At 39.9% G+C, this 15,771-nt stretch overlaps 1 protein-coding gene across 1 annotated transcript in view; it reads right to left on the bottom strand.

Moving 5' to 3' along the window:
- Positions 1-898: 898 nt before the first annotated feature.
- ajm1 (apical junction component 1 homolog) overlaps positions 899-15,771 on the bottom strand; it is a 29,809-nt gene continuing 14,936 nt past the window's right edge. The window contains exon 2 of the mRNA XM_042394224.1: positions 899-4,757. Within this exon, the coding sequence (XP_042250158.1) occupies positions 1,425-4,703 (3,279 nt within the window). The 5' untranslated portion in view covers positions 4,704-4,757 and the 3' untranslated portion in view covers positions 899-1,424. The remainder of the gene's footprint in view (positions 4,758-15,771) is intronic.

Here is a 15,771-nt window from a genome sequence, read left to right as displayed (position 1 = left end):
GGGTACTATAACAAAATCAAGCATTTTACTGTATCTTTAAAAAAAAATAATGAGGCAACATGGCTAAGTTGATAAATGTTTTTTAAAACTGCAATCAGTGAGCATTCTAATGGTTTGATTGGCTAAAATCAAAATGGACAATATAAATCACACATGTAATAAACCTAGTGCAGCACAAATACACAACTAATGTCTTCTTCAAGCATTAATGTACCATATAGCTACTGTGCCAACTCTGGCTCACCTTGTTCTAAGGACAATAACTCCTGCTGCTAATTCATATATTTTAATTTGTAAATATATCTAAAAATACAACTTATCAACTCATATGTGTTATATGAAATTGCATGATTTCTTGGTATAATACCAAGTTTTGTTTTTGTATTAGATAACTCTCATTATTCACAGTGTTTCAAACTGAACAGTACAGGCCAACACCTACTGTGTGGCTGGTAACTGGCACCATTTCAATATTCATTGTGGAGGCAGTTTTTAAGTTCAGTATTGCTTCATTAATTCTGTAAAGCAGAATTAAAGCATTACTGAGTTTAGCCATTCTCCATTCTACACCATTAGACTCAGTTAAGAGGAAAACATAAACTTTCAGTATAGTAGTCCTACCTAAACAACAGTAAGATTCTGTGCCCTTTTTTTTTTTTTTTTTTTTTACAGATGTTTCAAGTAGCACAACTGTCTCTTTTTCTGTTTTCATTTTTTCTTTATGATGAGGATCTATGTTGCCACCAACAGTTACATTTTATCTCAACTTTGACAAAATCTTTCTTTACAGACATGTATATAATATAATATAATATAATATAATATAATATAATATAATATAATATAATATAATATAATATAATATAATATAATATAATTAACAACTCCTTTTATAGGAACGTGGTACTTAACTCATGAAGCAACTTTGCATAGAAAGCATTTTCGTAGCTAAGAAAATAATGTTTCATATTTTCTGCATGATATACCATTTAAGTCACATATGAAAAATAGTCATGTTGTACTCACTTATTGAAATTGACTCTCATTTAAAGAAGCTAAGTTTCAAAGAACATACAGTAGTAGCTAATATTTGGAAAAAATCAAAATACCAGAATGTCAGTTTAGTGATCCCTACTAAAGGGAAAGTGTTGTAACAGTAAATGGCCAAAATACAGATAAATGACTTGTGGTGGATAAAAACTATGTACTTGTTAAAAAGATTAAAATAAATAATGTACTGTACTCATTCTGCACCTGACAGGAAATATTCTGATAAAGAATAATACTGACCAAGCAGACATGAATATATATCTATTTGATAACAAAATACTTATCTACAAATGTTTGTAATTGGATTGATATATAAATATGTGTAACAATATATATGTATTTCTATACATATATATTTACAACAAAAGGTGCACTTAAATAATGTCATCAAGGAGATGGGGGGTGCCTACCCAGTCCAAAGTCCTGGGCTCAGAGGCAGCCATAATCATGCACATAAACTGTTTACCGGTCCTCTTGTCAATAGGATAAATAGTAGTGGGTGTGAACCTTCTGTTACTTTCCACAAACTCACAGAGCTGCTGATACACCTGTGGGTATTCGTGGCGTAGGAAAACCCCTCGAATCCTTAACTCCCGTTGTATATTGATAAAACAGATTTCCCTGGCCTTCCTGCCTTCCTCTCCCTCTTTGTCAATATCTGCTGTTCCTGGTGGTGGAGTGAGGATCAGCGTTTCCATGTCACCCTCTTTCTTGTGAACCTTTCTGTCAGGGCTGAAGGAAGCCAGTGCGACCTTTGCATATTTTCTGACAGTTGGAGCTTGATTCCTTGGTGATGGCCCGTCAGGCATTTGCTCACCGACAGCAATGGATACATTCAAGATGAAACATTCATTTGGGTCATATTCTTTACCAGCCTCCTGCAGTTCCTTACAGTACTCCCCTAGGTTGTCCTTGAAGCTTTCAAGCTCTCGGAGGGACAGGTATGTAGGAGACATAAGTAGACTATCCAGGCCATACTGCAGAAAGTTACTGGATGATGCAGGGTTTGGGAAACCAAGGAAGAGAACTCCTCTACCTCTAGAAAGGTAGCCAACTTTGGCAATACGGGAGAAGGCTTTGTGGACTTCAACAGTCTCCCGGCAGTGTTTGATGATATGACGACATGTGCTACCAATTCTTCCATACACACAGCTTTCTTTATGAATGTCCCAGTCCTCCCTGCGACAGTTACGAGAGCAGTAGTAGGTGTAGCAGCTGTGGCAGGATTTAAAATATAGGCAAGCATTGAACAGGGTCTCTGTCCGCCGGCATTTGTTGTTAGAACACATCATTGTATCATCTTCATCTGGGCTCTGATCTGGGGAGCACTCATCTGCACTCTTCATTGCATCACTAGCCCCGTCCATATCTTGAAAAGCATCAGGATTCATTCTTATTGAGGTTGGCTGCTTGTCAAGAGGAGCAGGTTCCTCTGTACCTGCCTTTGAGCTCTTTCTGGATAGTGATACTGCTTCTTCCTCATCAATTAGCTTCTTTAGTTGATCCAGAATGTCCTCACTTGCCCTTCTACTGGGTGGCTTGTAATCAGTCACAAGATCTGCCAGAAGCTCATCAAGTTGTTCAAGGCTTTGCTGTAGTGAGGCATTGTCATGTGTCTTGTCTTTGGTTGAGCTTTCAAAGTCACGCTGACACAGTTCTGGACCCTCAGTGCTTCTGGAGTCAAGAATGTCCCAACTGGCAGACCGTCCTTCAGCCTTACTAAGGTTTCCAGTTCGAATGTCATTATCAGTGATTGTTATCTCAGGAGTGACAAACCAGAGTTTACTAGTGGTGCTCTTTGATGTTTCTGTTGGGCTTTTGTCAATCAGGGAGTTATCAGACATTGATAAGGCTGCATAGCGTCTTGGTGAACTGGAGAGATTGACTACCACTGGTTGTGGTTTGTCACCTGTGGCTGCTGAAGGCTTCCTGGAGTCAAGAAGATCATCATAGCTCTGACCTCTCTGAACAGGAAGAGGCTGTTCCCTCTCTACACGAGAGTTGAGAATATTGTCCCAGGACCTTGAGTAAGATTTGGAATCTGTGCCAATTCTTTGAGGTTCTACACATGGGTTGGCATACCAGGGCGTTAACACAGGCTCTTGCCGAACTCTGGTTGGAGTGACTTGGGATACATAAGAGGCAGGATTGGTGGAATATCCAGATGCATCTGAGCCATACCAGTCATCTGTTTGTGCCTGAATGACTCTAGCATGTCTTCGACCCTCCGTATAATATGCCCTTGCTGGGATATGGTGTTCTGGTGGCATTGCATACATGTCGCTGGAATAATAAAACCTTGGCGGAGCAGTTTGGATTTGGTAAGACCTTGGATCATCCCCATAAAATATTCTTGTTGGTGGTGTCTGTATGATGTATGGCCCTGGCTCATTTGCTGTGTAGGGTTTGGGATACCCTGTCTGCACAGAGTATGGATAGGGCTCCATCTCGGAATAATAGGGTCTTGTAGCTACAGCATGCACCATTCGAGTCCTTGGATCTTGCACATATTGCACTTTTGGAGTGTATGTTTGTCCTGGAGTGTAACGTTCATCATGAAAGTAAGAACTTGGTTGAGGAGGAGCAGTGGTGACATATCTCCCTGGGTCATCTGCATAAAAGAACTTGGTTGGCACATTAGGGCTGGAATGAGCTCTGCGTTCCCTACCATAGTAATCACCTGATGAAGGCATTCTTTGCAAAGGAATCTCCATGGGTTGTATGTAACTATTTGGCATGCTGCGGGAATATTGATAAGCTTGCCTACTTTCTGTACCTAATGAGTCAGTGGGAGTTGGTGTTCTAGAGTAGGAGAAATGACGTGGCACTGTCAGGCTTCTACTCCCCCCACTGTGGTGCCTCTGCCAGGGTATGTCCATTTGAGGTGTAGCCTGTTTCCTCCCAGAGTGATGTAATGCTGCGTCATCAGGTTTGATGTCCACTCGACACCTGACATGAGGGCTAGTTGCTGGTTTATCCAGCCCTACATCCTCAGAATTATCAGCAACATAGTTAGGTGAATATCTACTGCTGTCACTCATTTGAGGCTGCAACTTAATGGGATGTACTTCATGCATATGAGCCCTAGTTGCTGCATAGGATGACTCCCTACGCGGTGATACTTCTGGTCTCCAGCGAGAGTCTCTTGGAGCCCTTTGTGACTCCCTGCCCTTCCTCCCTGAAGATGTGGACCCTTCAAAAGACACAGGGGTGAGACTGGTCTGGACCCGAGGGGCACTTTTTGACCTGGTCCTTCGTTTTTGTTCAGGGACAGCTACCTCACTGGCCATATCTGCTGCCACTGGTTGAGGAGTTAACCTATGGCTGAAAATGTCTGGAGCAGAAAAGCGGTATCTCTGCTGATGGCCCAAAGCATTCCAGGCAACATCTGGGTTGGCTGTATGCCTATCAGCCTTCCTGTATGGGGACTCCATTGAGTATTTGTGTGATTTTGGGTACTCCAATGACTTATAGTCAAAGGTACGGCAGTGCCTCTTACTGACTTTACTCTTACTGTCCTCCAGTGTGCTGCAATTTATAGAATCACATTGTTTGGAGGGTTGCAAGGACTTAAAATGTGAAGAAATGGGGATCACTTTTATATCTCGATGCACAGTTGATACCAGTATGTCAGGCGGGTCTGTGCGTGTCATCTTAAAGGGACTCCTCTAGTTCTCTCCATCAAGTTGCTTTAATGTTGATGTGGCCTGGGGAGGTAAACAAAGAATTTCAGTCAGTGACATTAATCTGGGTAATACAAATTTGTTCCACCAGCAAAGCAGAAATATTAAACACATATGTTTATTCAACCAGGCAGGTTTGGTTGTGGGACAAAAAAGAGCTGCAGACTTGCTGAGCTGTCTTTCAGTGACTACTTGAGATGCCCATATTCAGTAATGACCATTAGTTCTTTACTGTGTTCAGGCTTATGCAAAATAAAATATTAAGCGATGTGATCTGTTTTATGTGAAAACCAACACATCCTCTCCACACATCTCCTTGCCTAATCAAGTTTGCCTTGTTTGACTGGCCTATTACATATGGCCAAAGACCCATAGCTAACACATGGTTCAATTTGACATTTGTGTCTGACATATAACTCAAGTTAGTATATAAAAGGTTAAAAGGGTGTCTCACATTTGCAAAATGTAAAACACAAAGTAAATGACTCCACTTACAATGGACCCACAATGATAGTTTGATTAAGAGCTTCACAGCTTCCACAAATCTAAAAACACTGGATACTCCTGGGGTTACTATTGTAAAACTTCAAGGGTTTTGAAACAAAGAAACAAACTATTCTGAGAGCCTTCTCCCAATTTGACATCATTTCTGTCTCTGTAACAAGATATTCATTTGAAGGCTAAAATAAGTTCCTCTAATGAGTTTTGACTTCATGCTGTCTTCAATGATGACATAACATCAAACGTAGGCCCAAATATTAATACATGAGGCTTGATCTTCATGAAGGTGTCCAGAACTGGTTATTCTAACAACAAGCAATACAGTGGTTGTATTTTCCAGTTTAAAACTTCAAAGTGTTGAAGTTTTTGCATTTCCCATTGTTTCTCAATACTGCAACTATAGACCTGTTTCGACCCAAAGTTCCAGGTACTTTGGACCCAGAGGAACTAATCTCAGGAACTAACCTTGGAACTCTAAGTAGCTGGAGTGCAGTCCTGTTTGTATTTCCTGTTTGTGTTTAGATCCACAAGGAATTAAAAAATTACAGCTGTGCTTGAAACACAGCATTCACACATGAGGAAAAAACAACACAGATTTGTCCTGTTGTTCTCTGTATTTACTGCTACATTAGTTGGATGTAAAGAATGAATGAAAAGGAGAACTGCAGAGGAGGAAAATGAAGCTAGGAGCATCTGTTCCCACAGTAAATCATCTGTTGAGTGTTTGATGGTTATTTATTTCTGCTTTAGAACATAACTGCTGTTTTTTTTCTCATTTACTGCTTTGACTGTCTACCACCGCTCCCTCTCCTCACTCGACCACCGCCGCAGTGGCGAGCCGAGCTCACTCACACTATCTCTCTCTCTCTTTTTCTCGTCTTTTTAAAAATAAGTCCAGAAGCCAACAGCAAAGTCTAACTTGACATTTATTGTTAATCAAACGAAGAGAAATGTCCCCTCCTCTTAAACTGGTCCTAAATCGATACTAGAGTACTTCCTTGTTTTATGAATTTTATGAACAAGTTGAGGAGGCTGCACTGTGTGTGTTTGACCAATCGGCAATGGTCATCCCTGCAAACCCTGCCCGCAAAGAGCCTGTACTTTTGATTCATTCATTGGTTAGGACAGAGGGTCATAGCCCCCATGGTCCACTTGAGTTTGTTTAAAAAGTGACGGGTCAATTAACCAATCACATTTGATTTATAGTGGTGGGACCAAAAATCTTCCCCTTAGGCCTTCCTGAAGGCCAGAGCTATCTTGCATTTAGCTTAGCTCACCACAAATGCTGTAGTTATGTTTGTCATGTCTTAATTCAAGACTCCCATGTCATGTTGTTTGGTTGGTAATGCTCCTGGTAAATCTTAAAAGTTATTATGAGTTCATAAAGACAATTTTTGTGTACATGTCTAGTGATTGTTTTAAGCTAAATAGTGTAAGGCTGTGACTCTGGTGGTTTTGCCATTTTTCTATGAGATTTCCCATTGTATTAGCATCATGCTATGTGAGGATTAGTGTCCTGTCAGCCAGTCCACCTGGAAACCTATTTGCAAATAGTAGTGTATTTGTGAAAGCTCTGAGCAGCAGACTAAATAAGTTTGGAGACAAATGTGTTTTTCTTTCCTTTGTACATGAATAATAACAGCAGGCATGATTTTGAGTGATTTTTGTGAATGCTCTGATTAATAAATCTATTCTTTGATTTTGAAACAGTAGCCTTATGTTGTCGTTATTTAGCCTAAGGCTATTGCATAGTTCAAGCAATGAATTTGATTTTATGAAAAAAATTGCTCACAATTTTAACAGCCCCTTCAGTCACTTCATCCTGGCGCCAGGCCTGAGAGAGACAAAGGCTATTTTGATTCATTTTGGCTGAGCTGAAGACCCAGCTCTAATGGTCACGGTTCACCACTGCTGTACAGAACAAGTAATCTTTAAATATAGGCAGAAGATGAAGCAAGTAGCATACACTCCTAGATGCACAGTCAGTCAGTCAGTCACGTCAAACCACAGTTATTCATTCCATTTTTGCACTGTTCCAAAACCACATAGCATCTTTCAACATTTACTGATCTAATTTACTGATCTGCCTTCAAGTCTTACAGGATAGGTTAATTTTTTTTCTAATCGATCTTTAAACAAAACTCATATGCCCATATGTACATTGAAACTGTTTGGTTTTTTTGGCTGTAATAGTGTCTCCTTTTTCCATATCGGCTGTGTCTAACTCAATTCCACTGTAAGAAATGGGGGACAAAAACTCAGAGTTAGACAAATCAGGTGTGTATGTTCTAACTGTTACAGTCTTTTTGATATGAAATTCCCTCTGTGCTTCCTCAGAGATAAGTAGAAATAAGACTGTTGAAGCCTCATGGTAGCTTTGCTTGAACTTCAGAATTTATTTCTGCACAGAATCAGGGCAGTATGCACAGGAAGAATGATTACAGTTACCAAAATCGATTTCAGTGGACAGTATATATGAGCACCTGACTGTTACGACTCAAGCGCATCTCAAGTCTTCGGCATCTTTCAGTCTTCTGCCTGTATGAGAATAACAAAATGAGGGGAAGCGGAGTGCTCCGCTGCGTTGTTATTAACATCATGTCTCCAGTAGTGGAGAGCAGCCTCTCTGCTGCACCATTAGCTCCAAGGAAAGACATCATTGCAGGGTTGTTGAGGTGAAACAGACTGAGCACCAAGTTATTTTCTTCACCTCAGAGTTTGTTTGCGTTGTTTGATGCTGCGGTGTGTGTTGGTCAGCTGGTCTTGTTTGTTACTGCTGGAGTTCACTGCTCCGCTCAGTTAACGTTAGTCTCTGAGCGACGGCGTAGAAAGTTCACAATATTCTTCACATTCATCTCGCAAAGGTAATTATTTAGTCATTAAATTAAAAAACACTTGCAACTGCTGCCTTTTTTGAAGATGAACTGCAAGATAACTCTAGCATGTGTGCACTGTAGACTGCGTTGGTGTGGCACTGCCCTCTCAGTTGAGTTCTGCCTTTTCATCAACATCAGCATCACGTTATTAACTAACATTTAGAAAATCGATTTTTGACATTTGTGAATCGATGCAGAATCGTCAGCTTCACCTTCACCTGTGAAGTAGTCACCTGCACCAAAGCAAATGTTTTTCTACACAATTTAGGCACATTAGAGGAAATTAAGTCTGGTCACATTTGCTCACACTGCTGATGATGTAATTATTAAGTATTCAATTTCTTCTTTGTAGTCATAAAATAAAGATGTCTCAAGCTTTCTATATAGTAAATGAGTGTATATTGGCTTCTGTTCAGTCAAGAATTAGCCATTGAAATCAGTGAAAGCACCTTTAATTTACTGCCAGTCACTTATGAGTCAACACCCGGTGAATAATAAATAATGCCATTTGGTGGCACTGACTGCACTCGCAATCTGCATGAATTTAACATATGATTTAAAAGGCAGCAGGTGAAAAGTGACAGGCATCCTTAAAAGATGCAGTTGACTGGACAGCAATATCTCTGAAGAAACTCAGGTGATAAAACAGGACAATATGTAGGGCTGACATCGTGTGGAGGTGTGATGCATGTGGGTAAGTAGAATGGATAGCCATTTACTGTAATTTCTGTGTGTGTGTGTGTGTGTGTGTGTGTGTGTGTGTGTGTGTGTGTGTATGTGTGTGGTAGGTATAGATATTTTGTGGAAGAAAATCATATTCTGTATTCATAGAAAGGTTTGTAACTTGAATGCAGTAGAAGCTATTCAACTTCTTTTGAAATGAAAAAGAGGAGAATAAGAAAAATGTAGAAATGAAAACACTGCTTACATAATAAGAATAAAAATACAAGCTGCTGCAACCTGTGTGAGACCACCGCAGGAGAAGGAGCTGACCCAGATAGAGCAACTGGTCAAGCAGATGCTCAGACTGGAGCAGATGGAGGATGATAATGGTGTTGATATTGCTGATGTCTTCCTAAAATCCTGCAGCAACTGCACAAGTGCACATTTGTAAATGTCCTTTTAAAAGAGTGCAACTGTCAGAATGCAATAGCAGCACAATGAAGGTCATGTTCTGATTTAATGACCACAAAACAAAAAGGTTTTCCCTTGCTATACACTACACTCCAAGCACCAGAAAATATATATTTGGATTATTCAAAACCAGCCTTCAACACCCAACTGTACTCACTAGCTCCAAATGTAAGTACATCCAGAGGAGTGCACAATCCTGCACACATATGCCATCCATCCGTTATCCCACGCTTATCTGAGACCAGGTCATAGTGGCATCAGACTGAGTAAGGAAACCCAGACAGCCCTCCAGCTCCTCCTGGGGGATCCCAAGGTGTTCCCAGGCCAGAAGAGATATGTAGTCCCTCCAGTGTATTCTGGGTCTGCCCACGGTCTCCTACCAGTGACGTGCCTGGAACACCTCCAGAGGGAGGCGTCCAGGGGGCATCCTAACCAGGTGCCCAAACCACCTCAGCTGGCTCCTTGAAATGTGGACATATATATATGTCCTCATGTTAATTACACCATCCTACTGATTACTTCACTGATTACATGCAAGCTGTGCCTCAGATTACAGGCAAACTGCTTCAAGCAGGGGCAATAGGATGACATCTTCAGGTGCAGCTATCACTTTGGATCCTATTTCACTATATTTACTTTCTGCCTTTTTATTTCTGTGTTAAAATTTTAAAATGCAAAAGTTATGTTCTTTATTGCCCTCAGAAATTCCCACATTGATTGAGGTTTGACAAAAAAGGCATTACATATTTTAGAAACTGTGTTCATTAGATACAGTAGTTTGTCCACTACAGAATAATAGAATAAATGTCTCACCAGGAAAACACAGCAATAGAAATGATTTGGATCTGTCACAACCAATAATGTCTCAGTAATAAATCAAACTGTGATCACTTGCACAGCATCTATCTACTAAAGGAAGGAATCTCTGTCTGTATGTCCTTTGCGTATCACTTGAACTGTTCATCCGATCAACTCCACACTTGGTGGGTGTATGGCTGGGGAACAAAGGGAGTGCAGTGTCAAATTTGGTGTGATTTGGACACATGATACATTTAATATTAATAAACTTTGAATACACCAGCAATCATTGAGCTGCTTCACTCTCTGCAGGGGCAGGGCGGAGCTTCAGGGCTCTGCCGACTGACTCCAGCATGTCAGAGAGAGAACAGAGACGAGGCGTGACACGAGTCAGAGAGAAGTGCTCTTAAAAGAGAAATAGACAGCGAAAACAGCGTTTAATCAAGAATGGACACTGGTCTAGACAGAAAGTGTAGCATTAGCGGCATGTTTAGCAGATCAGCAGTGAGTGACTACACAGGAGGCGTTCAGGTACATGGTTGCGCGTAGGTCACTCGCATTTTGGAAACGCTCAGAACCCGATACACAATGACTGTAGTTAAGCGTGCAAAACAGAGCTAATACTTTCACTGGCAATTCAAAACCAGTTTGTCTCATATGTTCCGAGACCGTGGTGATTGTGAAGCACCACTACAGACAAAGTACAAATCTTTGGAGCAAACATACCCACTCAAATCTGAACTGAAGTCACAGAAAATAGGAATAATGAGAGCCCAATATGATTGATCTGCTGTATTTTAGGATGTACATTATTTTATTTTTAAATGCAGCCCTTATTTTACTTGAAATGATATAAGAACATGCACTTCAATCAAAAATTAAGGTCATCTCTAGACATAGTGGAACCGGAGAGAATTAAAAAGAAATCACAAACTAAGGCCTCCCCCTGGAAAAATGAGCAAACAGGCCTCCTGAAGAGGGAATGCCGTTGAGCAGAGCGTGTATGGAGGAAAAACAAACAGTCCACCGCAAGATTCTCTTATCTATCATCATCTATTTATGTTTACAACAATGCTTTGCGTTGTGAAAGGCAGGCATATTTTTCTAAAATTATTAACGCTACTGGGAATAACCCCAGAATTTGATTTTGAAACCATCGATCGTCTCCTAAAACCCACCCACTTTAACAAGCATGTCCATCATCCCTCACAGTCAAAGTGTGAGGAGTTTGCCTCGTTCTTTGAAAATAAGATTGTCAGCATCAGGACTAGTATTATGAATACTACTAATAAAAAATATGCCGGTGCTGTTCGAGGAAATCTAAATTATTTTAGGAAAATTAGTGAAGGAGAATTCCAGAATATCATTTGTCAGTTGAAATCCTCCACCTGCTCACTTGATGCCATCCCTACTTCCTTTTTTAAAGAAGTCGTAGATAGTTTTATTCTTGATGTACTAGATATTGTAAACTGTTCCTTAGAGTCAGTCCACTTAAAACTGCTCTAGTTGGGCCTCTGCTCAAAAAACACATGCTGGATTCCTCTGTTCTGAGTAACTACAGGCCCATATCCAACCTGCCCTTTCTAGGTAAAATCCTGGAAAGGGCAGTGTTGATACAGCTAGAGGCTTTTTACATGATAATATTTATGAAAAATTTCAGTCTGGTTTCAGAGGTAGACATAGCACCAAGACTGCACTCACTTTTTCTGTCCTTGTTCTTCTTGCACCGCTGCATTCGATACTATTGATCATGAGATACTTCTGAACAGACTTGAAAGCTGGACTGGTCTCTCAGGAACCACACTGAGCTGGTTTAATACCTTCATCACAGACAGAAATTACTTTGTGAGTCTTGGTGACTATATTTCTGAGAAGTGGTGTTCCTCAGGGCTCGATCCTTGTTGTTTTCCCTTTACATGATCCCGCTTGGAGAAATTATCCGTAACCACGGGATTCATTTTCACTGTTATGCTGATGACACCCAGCTGTATTTATTTGTAGCACCTGACAATAAGGATGCCCTATGTCCTCTGCTAAACTGCTTCTCCAGTATTGGGCAGTGGATGAATGGCAGCTCTCTCTCAAATTAAATGAAGACAAAACTGAAGTCCTTATCAGGGGCACAGACGCTCAAAGAGATGAAATAATAAACAGACTCAGAAATCTGGCCCTACAGGTAAAACCAAAAGTAAAAAACCTTGGTGTCATTATTGATCAAAACCTCAACTTTGACAATCATATCAGCAACGTTACTAAAATAGCCCTCTATCACTTGAGAAACATCGCAAGAGTCAGACCCTACCTCTTCCTAGAGGATGCTAAAAAACTGACTCATGCCATTTTACTCTCACAGTCAGATTATTGCAACTCACTGTATACTGGTTTGCCAAAAAAAAACATTGATCAGCTGCAACTCATCCAAAACTCAGCAGCAAGAATTCTAACAAAAACCAGTAAAAGGGGTCACATTACTCCTGTGTTAGCATCTTTGCACTGGCTCCCAGTAACATTGAGGATAGATTTTAAAATTCTTCTACTTGTTTTTAAAGCTCTGAATGGGCAAGCACCTTCCCACCTGTCAGATTGCCTGTCGGAGTACATTCCAAATCGCTCCCTCAGATCGCATGGTGCTGGCCTGCTGAGGATGCCACCAAGGAACAGCAAGAGGTATGGCAATGCTGCCTTCAGTTGTTATGCACTGAGAATGTGGAACATGCTCCCTCCTCATATAAGACAGGCAGCCTCGGTTGACAGTTTTAAGAACCAGCTCAAAACCTACTAATGTGACCTTGCCTTTAATTGATTTTTCTTTTACCTCTATGATTTTACCCCTTCTCTAGGATTTTATTATATTTTACTCTTTTGCTATGTCTTAATTGATATTTATCCCGTTTTGATATGTGTATGTGTGTGTATGTATATATGTGTTTATGTATGTATATATATGTATATATATGTATATGTATGTATGTATGTATATATATTTTATATTTCTTTTGTAAAGCACTTTGAGCTGCATTTTATGTCATGAAAGGTGCTTTATAAATAAAACTTATAATTATTATTATTATTTACTATTAGAGTACTTAGCCTATTATTTATATCATGTGTATAGTAGAATGTTAGTTTCTTTCATGTTGTTGGTGTATATACTCATTCACACCTCACATCAACTGTATTAATTTTTCTATGCTTTGAAGTAGTGAACAGAGGCCAAGCAATCAGCCCGTTCCCAACAGGCACATTTTGAATAGGCACTGCACTAATCTCAGATAATGGACAGATTCATTCACTCAGCGTGAAGTTTTATGGATGAGTTGCATTCATGCAAATTTTTGGTTTATTTATTCATTCATTCATTTAAAATTACCAATGGCAGAGCTATAATTTAAAAGATATGTTCATGTTGTTACCTCTGTAACAACATGAACAATATGAAGTCAATAATAAATAACTCACCTTTTACAATTTAATAAGTAAAGACATATTGCCAATGTGGTAGCATTTAAAAGGTTGCTATGTCCGAACATTAAAGACATGGGATGTTGAATCAAACCAGCAGACTTTTAATGCTACAATAATGTAAGCAAACAAAATGAAACCAAGCATGGGATAGTGCAGTCAAGAGGTGTCTGCTTTACCTACAAAAACTGACTTTTTCTCTTTCTCTACATAATGAATCATTGTTGTGATCATGTCTGAAGTTTAATGACAATGGCACTTCACATGCTGAAGGAACAGGTCGGCAGAATATTCCAAGAAAAATTAAATGTGATGTGTTTGCAAAGGTGAAGTGGCTGTGACACATTTTGCTTTAATTACTGCATCTCAATGTGTAAAGGCTGGTCAGCAGAACAAGAGTGTTGCACAATCTCATTGGCTGTTAACACACAGTTGCTTAACAATGGTCAGCAGTATCTTGGAAATGGTTAAGTTTGTTATTTTTTATTTGTGTGTCTCTCAGGTTTCATTATTCCAGTTTCTCCACTAACATTTACTCCATCTGTAAAGCAGTGAATATGTGTATGTCCCTATATGTTATAGCCTGATTTAGTATCTGCTCATGAAAAACTCTTTTCTGAGTTGCCCAACTTATCCTGAAAATAATATACAATATGTCATGGCTAGTTGAAACATGTAGTGACTATATCAAATATCTGTGAATAAATGGACTGAAAACCAAGCAAAAGAAAAAAAAAGCCTTAGGTTGAAATGGTTAAAAATAACATTCCTTTTTTTAGGCTGGGCCATGATTGGCTGAAGCCTGTCAGCCGCAGATGTCTGCATGCAGTGAGTGTTACTCTGCCTTCACACTGTCTGTCAGCTCTTCTGTAAGTGGCTTGCGGGCACTTCAGAGGGTATGCGCATGACATCACTGAGTTGGAATCTTAGTGCAGAAACTAGGACATGTAGTTACTATTTTGTGTGTTGCATATTTGTAAAATTGTAGCTCTATTTTAATTGCTTACACTAAATTGTAATCTGTATGAGTCCTCCTCATTTAGACAAAATGGCAAAATTTTCTTTGCTCATTTTCTCGTTCTCGAAAATGACTGGCTCCCTCATCATAAGAACACTGTTCTTGAGCTGCTCCTGGCTGAGGCGTGGAGCAGGCAGGTCACTCCTCTAATCAGTAACACCTGGAATGGAGAAACCATGTTACACAGCAAAAAAAAGCTGGTTTATGTCTCAAAGTGGTCCCCTTATTCAATACATAGTGGATGGCTATCCAGTGTAAAGGATGTCACTTCTCTCTTGGAAGTGTGGTAGTGTTACTTCTGGTCAGTGAGCATAGTGAGCACTGGTTTTTATGGTGCATTATGGGCATCTTCTATGGAACTGAACTGAAGCGCACTGCATCATTGCACCATCGGCACTGAACACCCGGGAAAATGTCAGAGCAGAACTAATTCATCCTCTCTAGACTTACCCTCCCCCAATATTAACATCCTGTGTTTCTCCATTCACCACTAAACATTCACCCTCACATATATCACCACTATATTTAGACATCTTATAATGTTTTGATATTCTGCATTGTCACATTTTGTACTTTGAGTCTGTGTGCAGGGGGTAATCAGGAGTTTTAAGGAGGGTATGTATTTGGTATGTGCCTCTGTTTCAGGGTCATGGTATGGTATGTTTTTTTTGTACAGCAGGGAAAACAAAGAAGAATTAGACGCTGACATTTTTGTTGATTGTTTTTGAAAAAAGTTATCATCAGTTATCAGCATAATGAACTCATAAGGGGTCACTATGCTTCAAACGAACTAGTTCATATAAAGTGTTGTCTGAGCATGTCTGAAGGCAAAAGTGTTTATCTGTTCCAAAGGGCCACACTTGAAACAAGGGTGAAATGGGGTTGAAAGCAAACAATTTGTACAGTCTCTCCTCTGAGGGATTCATGATATTTTCAGTCGTACACTCAAAAAGTGACAGAAGGAATTGTGTGAAGAATGAAAAAAGAGCACTTGAGAGAGAAGTTCAATTGCCTAACACCTCCACACACTTCACCAGTCACTGTGGAAAGTGGCCATGTTTGTTGGATTGCCATTTTTGGAAAACATCTTAATTCGTGGGAGGCTAGATTATCAGATCAGATGCTACTCCTGGCTGAAATGTGCACTGCATAGACAGACTCCAGTTACATTCCAAGCAATGCTCAACAATACACAGAGGTCCTCAAGCTGCGATCCTCTGAGTCTAACAAGCTAATTAATGAACATGTC

The sequence above is a fragment of the Thunnus maccoyii genome, chromosome 19 (genome assembly GCF_910596095.1).
Source record: "Thunnus maccoyii chromosome 19, fThuMac1.1, whole genome shotgun sequence".
In the NCBI taxonomy this organism is placed as follows: Eukaryota; Metazoa; Chordata; class Actinopteri; order Scombriformes; family Scombridae; genus Thunnus; species Thunnus maccoyii.
This window is presented reverse-complemented; position numbering and strand designations above follow the sequence as displayed.